Genomic DNA, 15160 nt, shown 5'->3' with positions numbered 1-15160 from the left:
TAAAACCAAGCTGGATAGCCAGAAGACTGATTATTTTTACTTATTTATTTTTACCTTATTTTGTGTATTTGGTAGAGACAAGGTTTCATTCTGGTCCCCAGGCTAGAGTGCAGTGGCACAATCATAGCTCACTTCAAACTGGAACTCCTGGGCTCAAGCAATCCCACCACTTCAGCCTCCCAAGTAGCTGGACAACAGACACATGCGACCGTGCCCAGCTAATTTAAAAAAAAAAAAAAAAAAAAAAAAAGTTAGGAACAGGTGTCTTGCTAGTCTTGAACTTCTGGCCTCAAGTGATCCTTCTAACCTCAGCTTCTCAAAGTACTGGGATTAGAGGCATGAGCCACCACACTATGCCTGATACCTTTAATTGTTTTTTTAATTTCTCTTTTCTTTTAGTATAACTGATTAAAAACTCTTAAAGTAAAATATTTTCCAACAAATTCATTATTAAACATCAGGACAAAATTAATGTATTTTTCTATGAAAATGTTGTAATCTCACATAGTCTGAATATCTAAAATATTAAGACTAGACAAAATATAATGAAACTGTTATTAGGACCAGTAATCTTACTGAGTTTTATACTTAAACTGACTGGATGTTTGCTACAAGGCATTGTTGAACTTTTAGTATTATTTTAATTGTACTTACAGATATGAGTTACCACATTAATATTTCACAATTAGTTTCCCTCTGCAAGATGCCATCATCACTGATTAAAGTGTCTTTTGAAATACTATTCACTTTTTTACATTTTCTTGGAATAATAATTAGAAATTTGGACTTACAACTTACCAAGAAATTCTTCTCAACTCTTTTAATCACAAATTTCTGATAATTTGTGATTATCAGAACAGCGAAGACTCTGAAAATCATCAAATTTCTGATAATGTGATCCATATCTCTCTATTTCTAGAAATCATAGTTTTAGAAAGCTATTCCTCTGTCATTAACATAATCTGACATTGCTTTTTTCATCACTATTTATATTTATTTTCATCACTATTTATACTTTTTAAATTAACCACTTATAGTGAGAAAAGTTTATACAACAAAACAGGGAGATGATTTGCTCTCCTTTTTTTTTTTTTTTTTTTTCTTTGTCATTTTCCTTTTTTCTGCAGCTTATTTTGTTTTGGAGGGTTGAGGGGGATGGAGTCTGGCTATGTTGCCCAGTGTGGTCTCCCCCTTCTGAGATTAAGCAATCCCCCTGTCTCAGCCTCTTGAGTAGCTGGGATGACAGACATGTGCCATCACACCAGGCATAATAGCAAAGTTTTTGTATCTATAAATAAAAATGTAGTTTTTTGTGTTTGTTTTGGTTTGTTTTTTAGACGCTAGCTAAAAAAAGAAATTACTTGAAGTAATACTACTGTTTTTGTTTTGGTAACAAAAAAAAATGGTAAATGACAACAAAGAAGAATTTCCTATCAGTATTTTTTCCTTTATCAGATACTTGTTGGAAAGGATATTACCCTTTATAAAAAGGGGGTAAAGAAAGGCAATGAACACCTCTCATTATCTTTTCATCTTTCTGCTTCCAGGATCATAAGGATAAAGCATAAAATAATCTTTTCTAAATTACCGTATATGGAAGCCAATTATCAGAAGCTGGCAAAATATAAAATAAAAGTAAGTAAAAAAGTCAATCCTGAGAAGTCACTTGCCAATTCCATTGCCATCAAGTTACATTCTTTGTGAATTGCTAAAAAGACATTTACTTTCAGATCAGCTCAATTACTTGGATAGAATAAAAATGGAAATGTTAATTAACTTGGGTCTTTGTACACTGAACATAAAACTCATCCTATACATGCTTGTGTAAATTTTCATTGTGTGGTATTTATTAAGTATTTGGAAAAGTTCCTCTTAAAACTTTTTCTGATTAGCACATGAGCCATAATATAGTAACCATCTAAGTTATTGTCCAAAACCTGACAATTATGAGAGTGAAACAGAGCTATTAATAAAGTAAGGCAAGAATCATAGCATGAATCTGTCCCAGGCATATGTGGATATTTGGTCATCATAGCCACAGCTGTTTTGAAAATATATTTACATCACATAAAATTACCTTTAAGGCTCTTTCATCTATGGCTACCTCCTCCATGAATTACGTTTATTTTTTGATACACTCTATCATATGAACTTTCATTGGTCTTTGTGTTTCTTTTATCTTACAACATTCCTTTGAGTCTGCTTTGTTACTGTTGCTTACAAATCATAATGCCCATATTTATAGTACATCAAAGATTGTTATATTTAATATATGTTAAACATTGGACTAGGAACTCTTTACCTACCTGTATAATTTCATAGCAATATTATGAAATAGGCTTTCCAAAAAAAACTGAGACTTTAAAAATTATGTGCATTACCTGAGGATGTCTTACCAATGAAAGGACCCATATTCAACTTAGGTCTTTTTGATTATGTTTTTATGCTGCCTGTCCCATTCTTTAAATCCATCTTAAATTTTAGCTTTAGCTCTGGTGATTAATCTTCTATACTAATAACCTTAACTTTTGTGTTTTACATTCATTTTATCTGTTAAACAATCATTCCAGAAAGCAAATCATCCTGGAGACAAGAGAATGACAACCATCCTGTAGAGCTGGTTGTGTTATCTGATAAAAAGGACCATACAGGCAAAATCGATGACCGTCTCATGCACTTATCCATTCATTCACTTCATTCAAGCAATATTCCAAAGCATAGAGATACATTAATTAGCTACAGAATTTTTGGTAATGAGTCCACAAAGAAGAATTAAAGACACTTCTTGCCCTCAAAGAGCTTATCCTCTGTTGTGAAACTACAACTCACAATTACAAACTAGGTGTTAAATGTAATGACAGAGTACTATGGCAGAATAGAAAAGGACTAAATTCAGAGGGCAAGAGAGGGTGTTAGCAGTATGGCCAGTAAGAAAGGAAGGTCAGGTAATAATTTCTGGAGGAATTAAGACCTAAGTTGAATCTCAAGGGTGAGCTTGCTTTCATATATGTGAACCTGGCAACACTTCACTCTGATGCATTAATTAAATTCCCCTGAGTTCACCTGAAGGCACAATCCTGTTTCCATGTCCACAAAATGTAGTTACGTAGTCAACAACAAATAATTCAACACATACGACTTGCTTAACTACTACTCTAATTTCTTCTTTTGGATTCTCTTATATTAAAGTGATGAATAGGGCATGTCTCTGCCCTCAGGAAAATCCTAATCAACGGAAATGTAAAAATGAGTTACAGGGTAAGGATGTGATTTTGCCATTCTTGTCAAGCAAGCCATTCATATCACTGCAAGCATGTAAACTGCACAGGCTATAAACCAAAGTTAGTTTGGTGATGTGAGAGGTTTCATGTGGCACTATCTTTGAAGAGTTGTATCAATATTACAGATCAATATAGAAATAAAAAATATTTTATACATATCTGACTTCTAGACTTGCCCACAGGTTTGGGGATGGTGTATATATATATTCTAAGCTGACTTATTCAAAACAGACTGTGCCACAAAGGAATGGGGAAGAGAATAGGAACTCTATGAACTGTCTTCTGTATATTATTTCTTTTATCAGAGTTATAAAGAGGGATCATCTCAAAAAAAAAAAATCCTATGTTTGCTGTCAATTTTAACAGATAGATTTAATGTGTAAGTGAAAGGGAGAAAGAGAAGAATAATCATGACATGTAATTGTTTTGATAAAAAGTTTAATGCACAAAGGAACATCAATGTATTTCTATAGCAATTAATATTTTCCATTTTATTACATTCACTTGTCCTAAGTTACCTGAGGGCAGGAAGTTTCTTTCTTGTTTATTGCTGTGTCAGTAGCACTGAACAGACTTGTCTATACAAAAAATTCAGCACTCAATCAAAATGTACTGAGTGAACTAAAGAAGATAAGAATATAAAGAGTTGCAGGTTGCTTTTTAAAACTTGTTTCTTAAGAAAAAGATTTACAAGCTAAATATACCATTGACAATGGTTTTCTAAACTTTAGAATTTTGAAGCCAGTCTAATGTTATTTATAACATCTCCCTAAATTGAGTGTCAAAAGCTTTGTAAGTACATGGAACTTAGAATTTTAGTAAATGTTACTGCGAGAGTATAAGTCTTCCATATAAAACATTATCACATTATTTTGTGAACAAAAAACCTATAAAAACCCTTATACAAATTGGCTTATTATTATTATCATTATTATTTGAGATGGAGTCTCACTCTGTCGCCCAGGTTGGAGTGCAGTGGCACGATCTCGGCTCACTGCAAGATCTCCGCCTCCCGGGGTTCACGCCATTCTCCTGCCTCAGCCTCCCGAGTAGCTGGGACTACAGGCACCCAACACCACCCCCAGCTAATTTTTTGTATTTTTAGTAGAGATGGGGTTTCACCATGTTAGCCAGGTTGGTCTCGATCTCCTGACCTTGTGATCCACTTGCCTTGGCCTCCCAGAGTACTGGGATTACAGTCATGAGCTCTGTGCCCGGCCTAAAAATTTGGCTTATTATTTTGTAATGTCTCAGATTTTCTGTTTTCTTAAATGTTTTAAGAAGTTAACCAATATTTTACTATTATTATTATATTGTTTGTTATAAACAATATAATATATATAAAAGATATATATATAAAATGTATTTATCTCTAAAAAATTGTGCAAAAACAAACTGCTATCAAGGTAAATTTCAATTACTTGTCTTATAATACATGATATTTAAATATATAATTTGCTCACTTATTAAAAATTTAATGTTAATTTTGGAAAGTAAGGTGGGAATTATTTTCCTATGCCAAAGTAGAAAGATAGAATTTTGACAGGGGCAGGAAATGTACTTGCTCTCCCCATTGTGTAGGAATTATCCTTTTTATAAGGAACAGTGTTGGCAACTGTGTGCATGTGGCCATGTAGATTGATCTGTGCTTCCTTAGCAAATCAAAACAAAAGGAAAGCACATTTTAGCTATCAGGCTGTAGATAACTGAAACTAAAATTGTGAAACAAATTGTTTTTGACAAAAGAGTTTCCTCCTCAGAACTGAATATCAAAATGTGGTTTCCATTTTTTCCACTCACATGGCACAGCTTCCACTATGGGTGACGTCCAAGACCCTGATTCAGGATGTGGACTAGGAGTGTCCAGGTCACAGTGATGGCAACCAAGGTTGTTGGATTTATTAATGTATTACTCATCTTGCTAAAACAAGGTTTAAAATAAATGGTCATATAGCATTGTCTTACTTTCTATTTCATTATTTTAATTTTAGTTTAATTACATAATCTAATTTGAAGAAAATTAATTATAGTTAAAAAGTAGTTATACCTTGCATTTGCTTAGAAAAAGAAAAGAAAAACAACAAAAATAGATTCCTGAAAGTTCTGGGGAAACTATGTTTTAAGAAAAGCTCAACTTCCAAAATTTGACAATCTTTAATTGAAATGTACCCCTAAACATAGTGTGATAAACAGAAGTCTTTAGAACTATTTGACAATCAGGGCTGTGCTCTAGTTTCTAGCTTCTCTGCCCCAAAATAGTTCTTTACAGTCAAGCTTATTTATCTTTAAACCACCATTAGTTTGAAATAGATCAATAAAAGAATTCACTGGAGTCCAATGAAGCATTGCTTTAATCATGAAACATTACTGAAAAACAAAAAAGTTAAGAGCTATGTAAATACAATTTTTTTTTACTCTGAGTATCAGGAGATTAAAATTGGTTAATAAAATAGCTCTCTGGTGCTCAATGGGAGGTTTCTATAATCAGAAAACACTGTATGAAACCAAAAATGATGAAAGCAAACTATTAGTTGTTTAAAACAGAAATTGATGCCCATCAATCAAGGTAAGACACTTTTTTTTTTTTTTTTTTTTTTTTTTTTGAGACGGAGTCTTGCTCTGTCGATGCCACTGCAAGCTCCGCCTCCCGGGTTTATCAATTCTCCTGCCTCAGGTCCTGAAGACACTACCTCGCCCGGCTTTTTTTTTTTTTTTTTTTTGTAACACACCGTGTTAGCCAGGATGGTCTCGATCTCAGACTCGGCCTCCCAAAGTGCTCACTTGAGTTTTTTACATGCAGACTTCACTAGTATTCATGTGTGTGTATATTGTATATTTAGTTCTTGCAATTCTATTACATGTGAAGGTTTGTATAACATAATCAAAATTTAAAACTGTTTGGCTAGGCGCAGTGGCTCATCCCTGTAATCCCAGCACTTTGGAAGGCCGAGGCAGGCGGATCACAAGGTCAGGAGATCGAGACCATCCTGGCTAACACAGTGAAACCCTGAAACCCCGTCTCTACTAAAAATACAAAAAAAGAAAAAAAAATTAGCTGGGCGTGGTGGCAGGTGCCTGCAGTCCCAGCTACTCGGGAGGCAGAGGCAGGAGAACAGCGTGAATCCAGGAGGCGGAGTTTGCAGTGAGCCAAGATCTCACCACTGCACTCCAGCCTGGGCGACCGAGGGAAACTCCGTCTCAAACAACAACAACAACAAAAATATTCTTGTACTACAAAGATCTTCCTCATACTACCCCTAGTAACCATCCCCACTTCCCACTATTCCCTACTCCCTGAAAAATTTCTTCACTGATGATAACTGAAACATCATTCTGCTACCAAAATTATAAGGTTTTAAAAAAGGATTGATATAATCTTCCAGTATATAGTTTTCATTGCAGTTTTTTCAGTGTCAACAAAACACTGCTCACTGTAAACATGTAGATTGCAGGAAAATGCAGAGTTATAGTTAATTGACATCCTATGATACACACTATTATAGAAGATTTGGGGTAAGATAAATACATGATACAGATATAAAGCAGTCTCTAAGGCCATAACATGGATTTGGAAAGGCTTAGAGTATTGTAAGCCATTTTATGGATTTTACTTTTAGTCTGAGTATAAGGGTAGCTATTGCAAAATTTTGAGCAAACAGCAATCTTTATTTTATTTATGCTTTAATAGGACTGTACTGACTGCTGTGTTGAGACTGTAAGCAGAGGCTACAAGCATTCAGTAAGATAGGGTAGCAGGGTCGTAGCTGTGGATGTGATGAGAAATTATTAGCAACTGTATTTACCTGTATTTTGAAATAAAAGTAAACATTTCCTAGCCAATCGTGTGTAGTGTATGACAGAAAGAAAGGAGACAAAGAGCACAGTGATACCTTAGGATGAGCCCTGGAACCAGGAGGTTGCCATTCACAGAGAAAAGGTGAAATGGGCTGGGGGAGGGAGGAGAGTAAGAAATTATAACTTACTCTTTTTTGAAATCAGTGCATGCACTGAAAGCGATTATTCAGTTTTCAATGTATGCATTGCATTGCTTACTAGAAGCCATTGCAGTAGGTCTTTGTCTTATTTATTTATTTATTTACTTACTTATTTTGGAGGGATGGAATTTCACTCTTGTTGCCCAGGCTGGAGTGCAATGGCGCAATCTCGGCTTACTGTAACCTCCACCTCCTAGGTAGCTGGGATTACAGGCACACGCCACTATGCCTGGCTAATTTTTTTTGTATTTTCAGTAGAGACAAGGCTTTGCTATTTTGGCCAGGCTGATCTCGAACTCCTGACCTCAGCTGATCTGCCTTCCTCGGCCTCCCAATGTGCTGGGATTACAGGCATGAGCCACCGTGCCTGGTCTGTCTTTGTTCTTATTTACTCTTACTTATTATTTCTCTACTTCTCTTCTTTTCTGCCACATCCTCTGTGTATTCATTTGCCCAGCTGTTCTTCACTATTTGCAAGGTTCCATATAAAAATATGTAAAAAGGATTTAAGGTCCAGTATAATTTTCTTATCCTCTAGGGTAGGTTTATTTTTCTTTATGCAAGTGTCTAGGGCCATCAGTAGACCAGAATGACCTTTACATTATCAAGAATTTAAATTAGAAGTTGCAAATATATTTTCCCCTTATTTGGGGGGGTAGATCATCAGAATCCTAATCAAAAGTGTTGGTGAATTATCAATGTCTCTTAGCAAAATTTGAATTCAAGTTTTATTTTTATTTCTATAAATTTTTCAAAAACTGTCATCAACTTCTTGATCTCATCAACCACTTCTTCCTGAATTGGCATATACTCCTAAAGGAAAGGTTGAGCTAAATACCAGGTTCATGTTTCTCTAAGTTTCATTTCTTTTATTTTGGAATTTGGTCCTAGAATTGTCTTCCTAACACTCCAAATGCACGCGTGTGCACATGCACAGACACATATGCAAACATACATTTTCTTAATCTGCCTTATTGAGAGGGTTGAACAGAATTACAATTGCCACTACCAGAAGCAGGATTCCTGGGCCATTATATATATTTTTTTACATGTAAATCCATATTTTATACCTAATAATAAGAAAGTGAAAAGGTAAAAGTTTAAGAAGTGAATAAACAAATACGCTTTTATATTAAAAAAAAAAACAAAAACAAAAAAACACTATTTACAATCCTACTCTAGGTGGTGGGATATAGCAAGAAATGGATAGATTGCCAAGACACCTGCTATTCTGGAACTGACATTCTACTGGGGGAAGACGGGAAAGGACCAAAAAATAAAAAAGCAAAAATCAGATATCACAAATGCTAGCATGGATTTTAAGGAGGCTCCTGTAACATAGAGCAGGCAACAGATACTTTATATTGAATGGTCTGAAAAGGACAGTCTACGGGCAGGACACTGAACCCAAGAAATGAAAGACAAGAAGAAGGAAGCCATATGACCATCTGGCAAAGTTGGATATGTCTGAGGAATAAGAAGGGGCAAATGCACCTGTACTGTATGGATCACAGGAGAGAATTATAGAAGACTTTGTGAGATCAAGTGAGGATAAAGTGATATAGAGCCCTGGAGACCAAGACAAGAAATGTGATAAATTAAAAATATGCCTGCCTTGGTGTATCTAATACACCCAACCTCCAACCACATAATGAAGAGAACAAATAAGCTTAACTCTTGCCTGTTGGAAAATCATCAAATATATATTAGGAAAGGCCTTTTTGTATCTTTCTTCTAAAATATCTCATCATTTCTTCTTGTAACGACTTTTGAGTTTTTTGTTTGTTTGTTTTGCTTTTGTTTTATTGAGATGGAGTCTCAGTTTGTCACCCAGGGTGGAGTTCAGTGGTGTGATCTCGACTCACTGCAACCTCCAAGTCTCAGGTTCAAGCGAACCTCCCACCTCAGCCTCCTGAGTAGCTGGGTTTAGAGGCACCTGCCAGCCCATCCAGCTAATATTTTTGTATTTTTATTAGAGACAGAGGTATATCATGTTGGCCAGACTGGTCTCGAACTCCTGACCTCAAGTGATCTGCCCACACTGGCCTCCCAAAGTGCCGGGATTAAACGTGTGAGCCTCTGCGCCTGGCCCCTTTTAATGACTTTTAAACTGATACATCATTAACCAGTGGGTTAATGATGCACATTTGTATTTTTTTCTTTCTTGGAATCAAAATAAAATTAGATAAAATGAAACAACATAAACCTAGAAGTAACAAATCACCATTTTATGATCTCCAAAGTAATAATTGATTTAGGCAAGATCATTAATGCATAAAAATGTAAAAAGTAAATGCAAATTTAAAAATGTAGTTCTACATTAGAGAGTTAATAGCCATCCTCACTTGATGTCCATTATATAGCAAGAATTCAGTTTTCCAGGTCCTGCAAATATGTTAGTGATAGCTTAATGTCCCATGAGGATTCCTGAGGATCATGAGAAACTACACTAAAACATGATATATGATCTCATTTCCTGTGTGCCACTGTATTTGCCCCCCCACACACACACATACACACACATACATACATATATATGCCATATATATCTGTGTTTGTGGGCATGTTCAATCACTTCTTGCAACCCAGTTGTATATATAAAACATCCCTCAAGTCATACCACTTTTGTAATACATAGTTTTAGAAAACTCAAATTAAAAAAAAAAAAAAAGTTCAATATCACAATGGCCAGTAATCATAAAGGCAAAACATTAATACTAAATGCAGGGTTGTAATGACAGACAAGAAAATTCAATGACTAGGGCTAGACTATGCATCTAGAAAAATGGGTGGTCCAGGAGTCCAGCTATGTAATCCAGACCTGTTCAGGATGTGTTTGAGGTTTGGTGCCATCTTGTGGCAGCTTTCTGCTATGGCCTAACTATCAATGGAGATGGTCCTGGGTCCTTGTGTTGAGGATTACTGCTATCTTGTGCTTTGTATAACATCCAGAGTGTTGGAGGGCTTTTCTCAGCATGGTTGCTTTGAGCAGCCCTGTAGAGGGATGACGCAGAAAGGGTCTTTGTCCATGTTTCTAGTGTTATCTCAGCAGTTTACTACTGTTGTTTATTATTTCATGCAGGGCTTATCGTAGGAGCAGGGAAATTTCTCAGTTCTCTTATTCCAGTCTCAGTCTTAGGTAAGCCCGTGCATTTACCCTTCCAGGATGGGGCTTTCTGAGCATTCCTTATATCTCCCAGCAACTCACCCTTCCCAGTCCCCTGCCAACCAGAACTCTGCCTTGTAAGGATGAGGAGGTTCTAGGCCAAGAGTGCATTTCCTGTCTGCTCCCAGTAGCTTTGCTTTGCATTACTGAAAAAATATAAAACCCTGAGCATTCTTGCCTCTGCCAAGAGTCTTGGTTTCAGGTCTGTTCTCCAGCAGCAGCATTTGCATACTGCAGTCCCATTTGCATACCTGCACCACTGACGGTGGGGGTGGGGCTTGTCAGGTTCCTTTCTCTGACCCCAGTCTTTCTCACATGCACCCAGAGGAGGCCCACTGCTCAGACAAGAAAACTCTTTTCATGGCAAATAGGTTTTCAGTAAACAATAGTGGGAGTTCCAGAAAAAATTAAAACTGACAATGGACCAGCATACTGTAGTAAAGTTTTCCAAAAATTCTTAAATCAGTGGAAAATTACACATACAACAGGAATTTCTTATAATTCCCAAGGACAGGCCATAGTTGAAAGAACTAATAGAACACTCAAAACTCAGTTAATTAAACAAAAAGAAGGGGGAGACAGTAAGGAGTGTACCACTCCTCAGCTGCAACTTAATCTAGTACTCTATACTTTAAATTTTTTAAACATTTATAGAAATCAGACTACTACTTCTGCAGAACAACATCTTACTGGTAAAAAGAACAGCCCACATGAAGGAAAACTGGTTTGGTGGGAAGACAACAAAAATAAGACATGGGAAAGAGGGAAGGTGATAACCTGGGGAAGAGGTTTTGCTTGTGTTTCACCAGGAGAAAATCAGCTTCCTGTTTGGATATCCACTAAACATTTGAAGTTCTACAATGAACCCATCGGAGATGCAAAGAAAAGCACCTCCACGGAGATGGAAACACCACAGTCGAGCAACATTGACTCGCAAGATGAACCGAGTGGTGATACCAGAAGAACAGATGAAGTCGCCACGCACCAAGAAGGCGGAGCTGCCAATCTGGGCACAGTTAAAGAAGCTGACACCATTAGCTGGAAAAAGCCTAGCTAGCACAAAGGTGACACAAATCCCAGAAAATATGCTGCTTGCACCTTTAATGATTGTATCAACGGCGGTAAGTCTCCCCATGCCTGCAGGAGCAGCTGCAGCTAATTATACCTACTGGGCCTATGTGCCTTTCTAGCTCTTCATTTGGGCAGTCACATGGATGGATAATCCTATTGAAGTATATGTTAATAATAGTGTGTGGGTACCTGGTCCCACAGATGATCGTTGCCCTGCCAAACCGGAGGAAGAAGGAATGATGATAAATATTTCCATTGGGTATTGTTATCCTCCTATTTGCCTAGGGAGAGCACCAGGATGTTTAATGCCTGCAATCCAAAATTGGTTGGTAGAAGTACCTACTCTCAGTCCCACCAGTAGATTTACTTATCACATGGTAAGCAGAATGTCACTCAAACCACAGGTAAACTATTTACAAGACTTTTCTTATCAAATATCATTAAAATTTAGGCCAAAAGGGAAACTTTGCCCCAAGGAGATTCCCAAAGAATCAAAAGATTTAGTTTGGGAAGAATGTGTGGCCTATAGTGCAGTGATATTACAAAACAATACATTCGGAACTGTTATAGATTGGGCACCTCGAGGTCAATTCTACCACAATTGCACAGGACAAACACAATTCTGTCCCAGTGCACAAATGAGTCAAACTGTTGATAGTGACTTAACAGAAAGTTTAGACGAACATAAGCACAAAAAATTACAGTCTTTCTACCCTTGGAAATGGGGAGAAAAGGGAATCTCTACTCCAAGACCAAAAATAATAAGTCCTGTTTTCTAAGCTTCATACCGCCTTAGAATTTGGTCTGGAAATCAAACTATAGAAACAAGAGATTATAAGCCATTTTATTCTATCAACCTAAATTCCAGTCTAACAGTTCCTTTACAAAGTTGTGTAAAGCCCCCTTATATGTTAGTCGTAGGAAATATAGTTATTAAACCAGACTCCCAAACTATAACTTGTGAAAATTGCAGATTGTTTACTTGCATTGATTCGACTTTTGATTGGCAGCACTGTATTCTGCTAGTGAGAGCAAGAGAAGGCATGTGGATTCCTGTGTCCATGGACCGACCATGGGAGGCCTCGCCACCCATCCATATTTTGACTGAAGTGTTAAAAGGCGTTTTAAATAGATCCAAAAGATTCATTTTTACTTTAATTGCAGTGATTATGGGATTAATTGCAGTCACAGCTACAGCCACTGTGGCAGGAATTGCATTGCACTCTTCTGTTCAGACAGTAAGCTTTGTTGACAATTGGCAAAAGAATTCCACAAGATTGTGGAATTCACAATCTGATGTCAATCAAAAATTGGCAAATCAAATTAATGATCTTAGACAAACTGCCATTTGGATGGGAGAAAGACTCATGAGCTTGGAACATCATTTCCAGTTACAGTGTGACTGGAATACGTCAGATTTTTGTATTACACCCCGAGTTTATAATGAGTCTGAACATCACTGGTACATGCTTAGATGCCATCTACAGGGAAGAGAAGCTAATCTCACTTTGGACATTTCTAAATTAAAAGAAGAAATTTTTGAAGCCTCTCAAAGTCACTTAAATAAATGGCAAAAAATCTTTATGGATTAAACCCCATGACTTGGATTAAGTCTGTTGGGAACTCTACTGCAGTAAATTTTGGAATTATGTGTCTCTGTTTAATCGGCTTGTTTTTAGTGTGCCAGACCAGTCAAAGAATCCTGCGTCAAAATCCAGAGAAGGAACAAGCCTTCATCGCCATGGCACATTTATATAAAAGGAAAGGGAGAGAGGATGTTGCGGGAAGTCAGGGACCTTGAACAGAGGGACTGGCTGAAGCCACGGCAGAAAAACATAAAATGTGAAGATTGCATGGACATTTATTAGTTCTCCCAAATTAATACTTTTATAATTTCCTATGTCTGTCTTTAATCTCTTAATCCCATCATCTTCTTTGTAAGCTGAGGAGGATATATGTCACCTCAGGACCCTGTGATGATTGCGTTAACTGCACAAATTGTTTGTAGAGCATGTGTGTTTGAACAATATGAAATCTGAGCATCTTGAAAAAAGAACAGGATAACAGCGATGTTCAAGGAACAAGGGAGGTAACCTTGAACTGGCCGCCGGTGAGCCGGATGGAACAGAGCCATGTTTCTCCTCTTTTTAAATGCAAACGGGAGAAATATCACTGAATTCTTTTTCTCAGCAAGGAACATCCCTGAGAAAGAGAATGTGCTCTGAAGGTAGGCCTATAAACGACCCCCTTGGAAGTGTGCCGCCTTTTACGGTCGAAGCCAGAAGGGATGAAATAAGCCCCGGTCGCCTGTAGCGCTCCCAGGCTTATTAGGATGAGGAAATTCCCGCCTAATAAATTTTGGTCAGACAGGCTGTCTGCTCTCAAACCCCATTTCCTGATAAGATGTTATCAATGACAATGCGTGCATGAAATTTCATTAGCAATTTTATTTTTAATTTTAATTTTAACGCCATCCTGTGATCTCATCCTGCTTCCATTTGCTTTGTGATATTTTATTACTTTGTGAAGTATGTGATCTCTGTGTTGGTACCAGAGACTGAGGCAATGGCAGGAGTTGCTGATGGCCTCACAAATCTTAACCCTGTCACTTCGGTTAAGACCATCTAAAGTACTACTATTGTAAATTTCATATTAATCCTTGCGTGCCTGTTCTGTCTGCCGTTAGTCTGCAGGTATACCCAACAGTTCCAAAGAGACAGTGACCATCGAGAACGAGCCATGATGACAATGGTGGTTTTGTTGAAAAGAAAAGGGGGAAATGTGGGGAAAAAAAGAACAATCAGACTGTTACTGTGTCTATATAGAAAGAAGTAGACATAAGAGACTCTATTTTGTTCTGTATTTGAGATGCTGTTAATCTGTAACCCTACCCCCAACCTTGTCCTTGCAAGAGACACGTGCTGTGTTGACTCAAGGTTTAATGGATTTTGGGCTGTGTAGGGTGTGCTTTGTTAAACAAGTGCCTGAAGGCAGTATGCTGGTTAAAAGTCATCACCATTCTCTTAATCTCAAGTACCCAGGGACACATACACTGCCAAAGGTCGCAGGGACCTCCGCCTAGGAAAGCTAGGTATTGTCCAAGGTTTCTCCCCATGTGATAGTCTGAAATATGGCCTTATGGGAAAGGAAAGACCTGATCGTCCCCCAGCCTGATACCCGTGAAGGTCTGTGCTGAGGAGAACTAGTGTAAGAGGAAAGAAGGCCTCTTGGCAGTTGAGATAGAGAAAAGCATCTGTCTCCTGCCTGTCCCTGGGCAATTGAACATCTGGGTGTAAAACCCGATTGTATGTTCTGTTTACTGAGAAAGGAGAAAACCGCCTTAGGGTGAAAGGTGGGACTTGCTAGCACAATGCTGCTCTTTATGCACTAAAAAGGTTTATGGAGATGTTTGCATATGCATATCAAGGCACAGCACTTTTCCTTAAACTTAAGTCACAGAGATCTTTATTCATATGTCTTACTGCTGACCTTCTCCCTACGATGATCCTATTATCCTGCCACTTCCTTTTTTCTAAGACGGTAAAGATAATGATCAATAAATACTGAGGGAACTCAGAGACCGGTACCGGTGCGGGTCCTCTGTATGCTGAGCGCCGGTCCCCTGGGCCACTTTTTCTTTCTCTATA

The 15160-nt window shown here is 37.4% G+C and overlaps 1 protein-coding gene across 1 annotated transcript; it reads left to right on the top strand.

Moving 5' to 3' along the window:
- The first annotated feature begins 11181 nt into the window (after positions 1–11181).
- Positions 11182–14285, top strand: LOC126931332 (endogenous retrovirus group K member 19 Rec protein-like). The gene is made up of 2 exons (XM_050749443.1): positions 11182–11563; positions 14200–14285. Exons 1-2 carry the CDS (start codon positions 11303–11305, stop codon positions 14254–14256), a joined length of 318 nt encoding a protein of 105 aa, XP_050605400.1. The 5' UTR covers positions 11182–11302; the 3' UTR covers positions 14257–14285.
- Positions 14286–15160: the final 875 nt, after the last annotated feature.

This window comes from Macaca thibetana, chromosome 11, assembly GCF_024542745.1.
Source record: "Macaca thibetana thibetana isolate TM-01 chromosome 11, ASM2454274v1, whole genome shotgun sequence".
NCBI lineage: Eukaryota > Metazoa > Chordata > Mammalia > Primates > Cercopithecidae > Macaca > Macaca thibetana.
The sequence above is the reverse complement of the archived record's forward strand: the minus strand, read 5'-3'. Positions and strand labels throughout refer to the sequence as shown.

Excerpts from the sequence above, each read along its gene's own strand:
- LOC126931332 (XM_050749443.1), top strand. The coding sequence starts at position 11,303 with ATGAACCCATCGGAGATGCAAAGAAAAGCACCTCCACGGAGATGGAAA. Across the intron at positions 11,564-14,199 it reads TAATGATTGTATCAACGGCG|TCTGCAGGTATACCCAACAG; the intron begins GTAAGTCTCCCC and ends GTCTGCCGTTAG.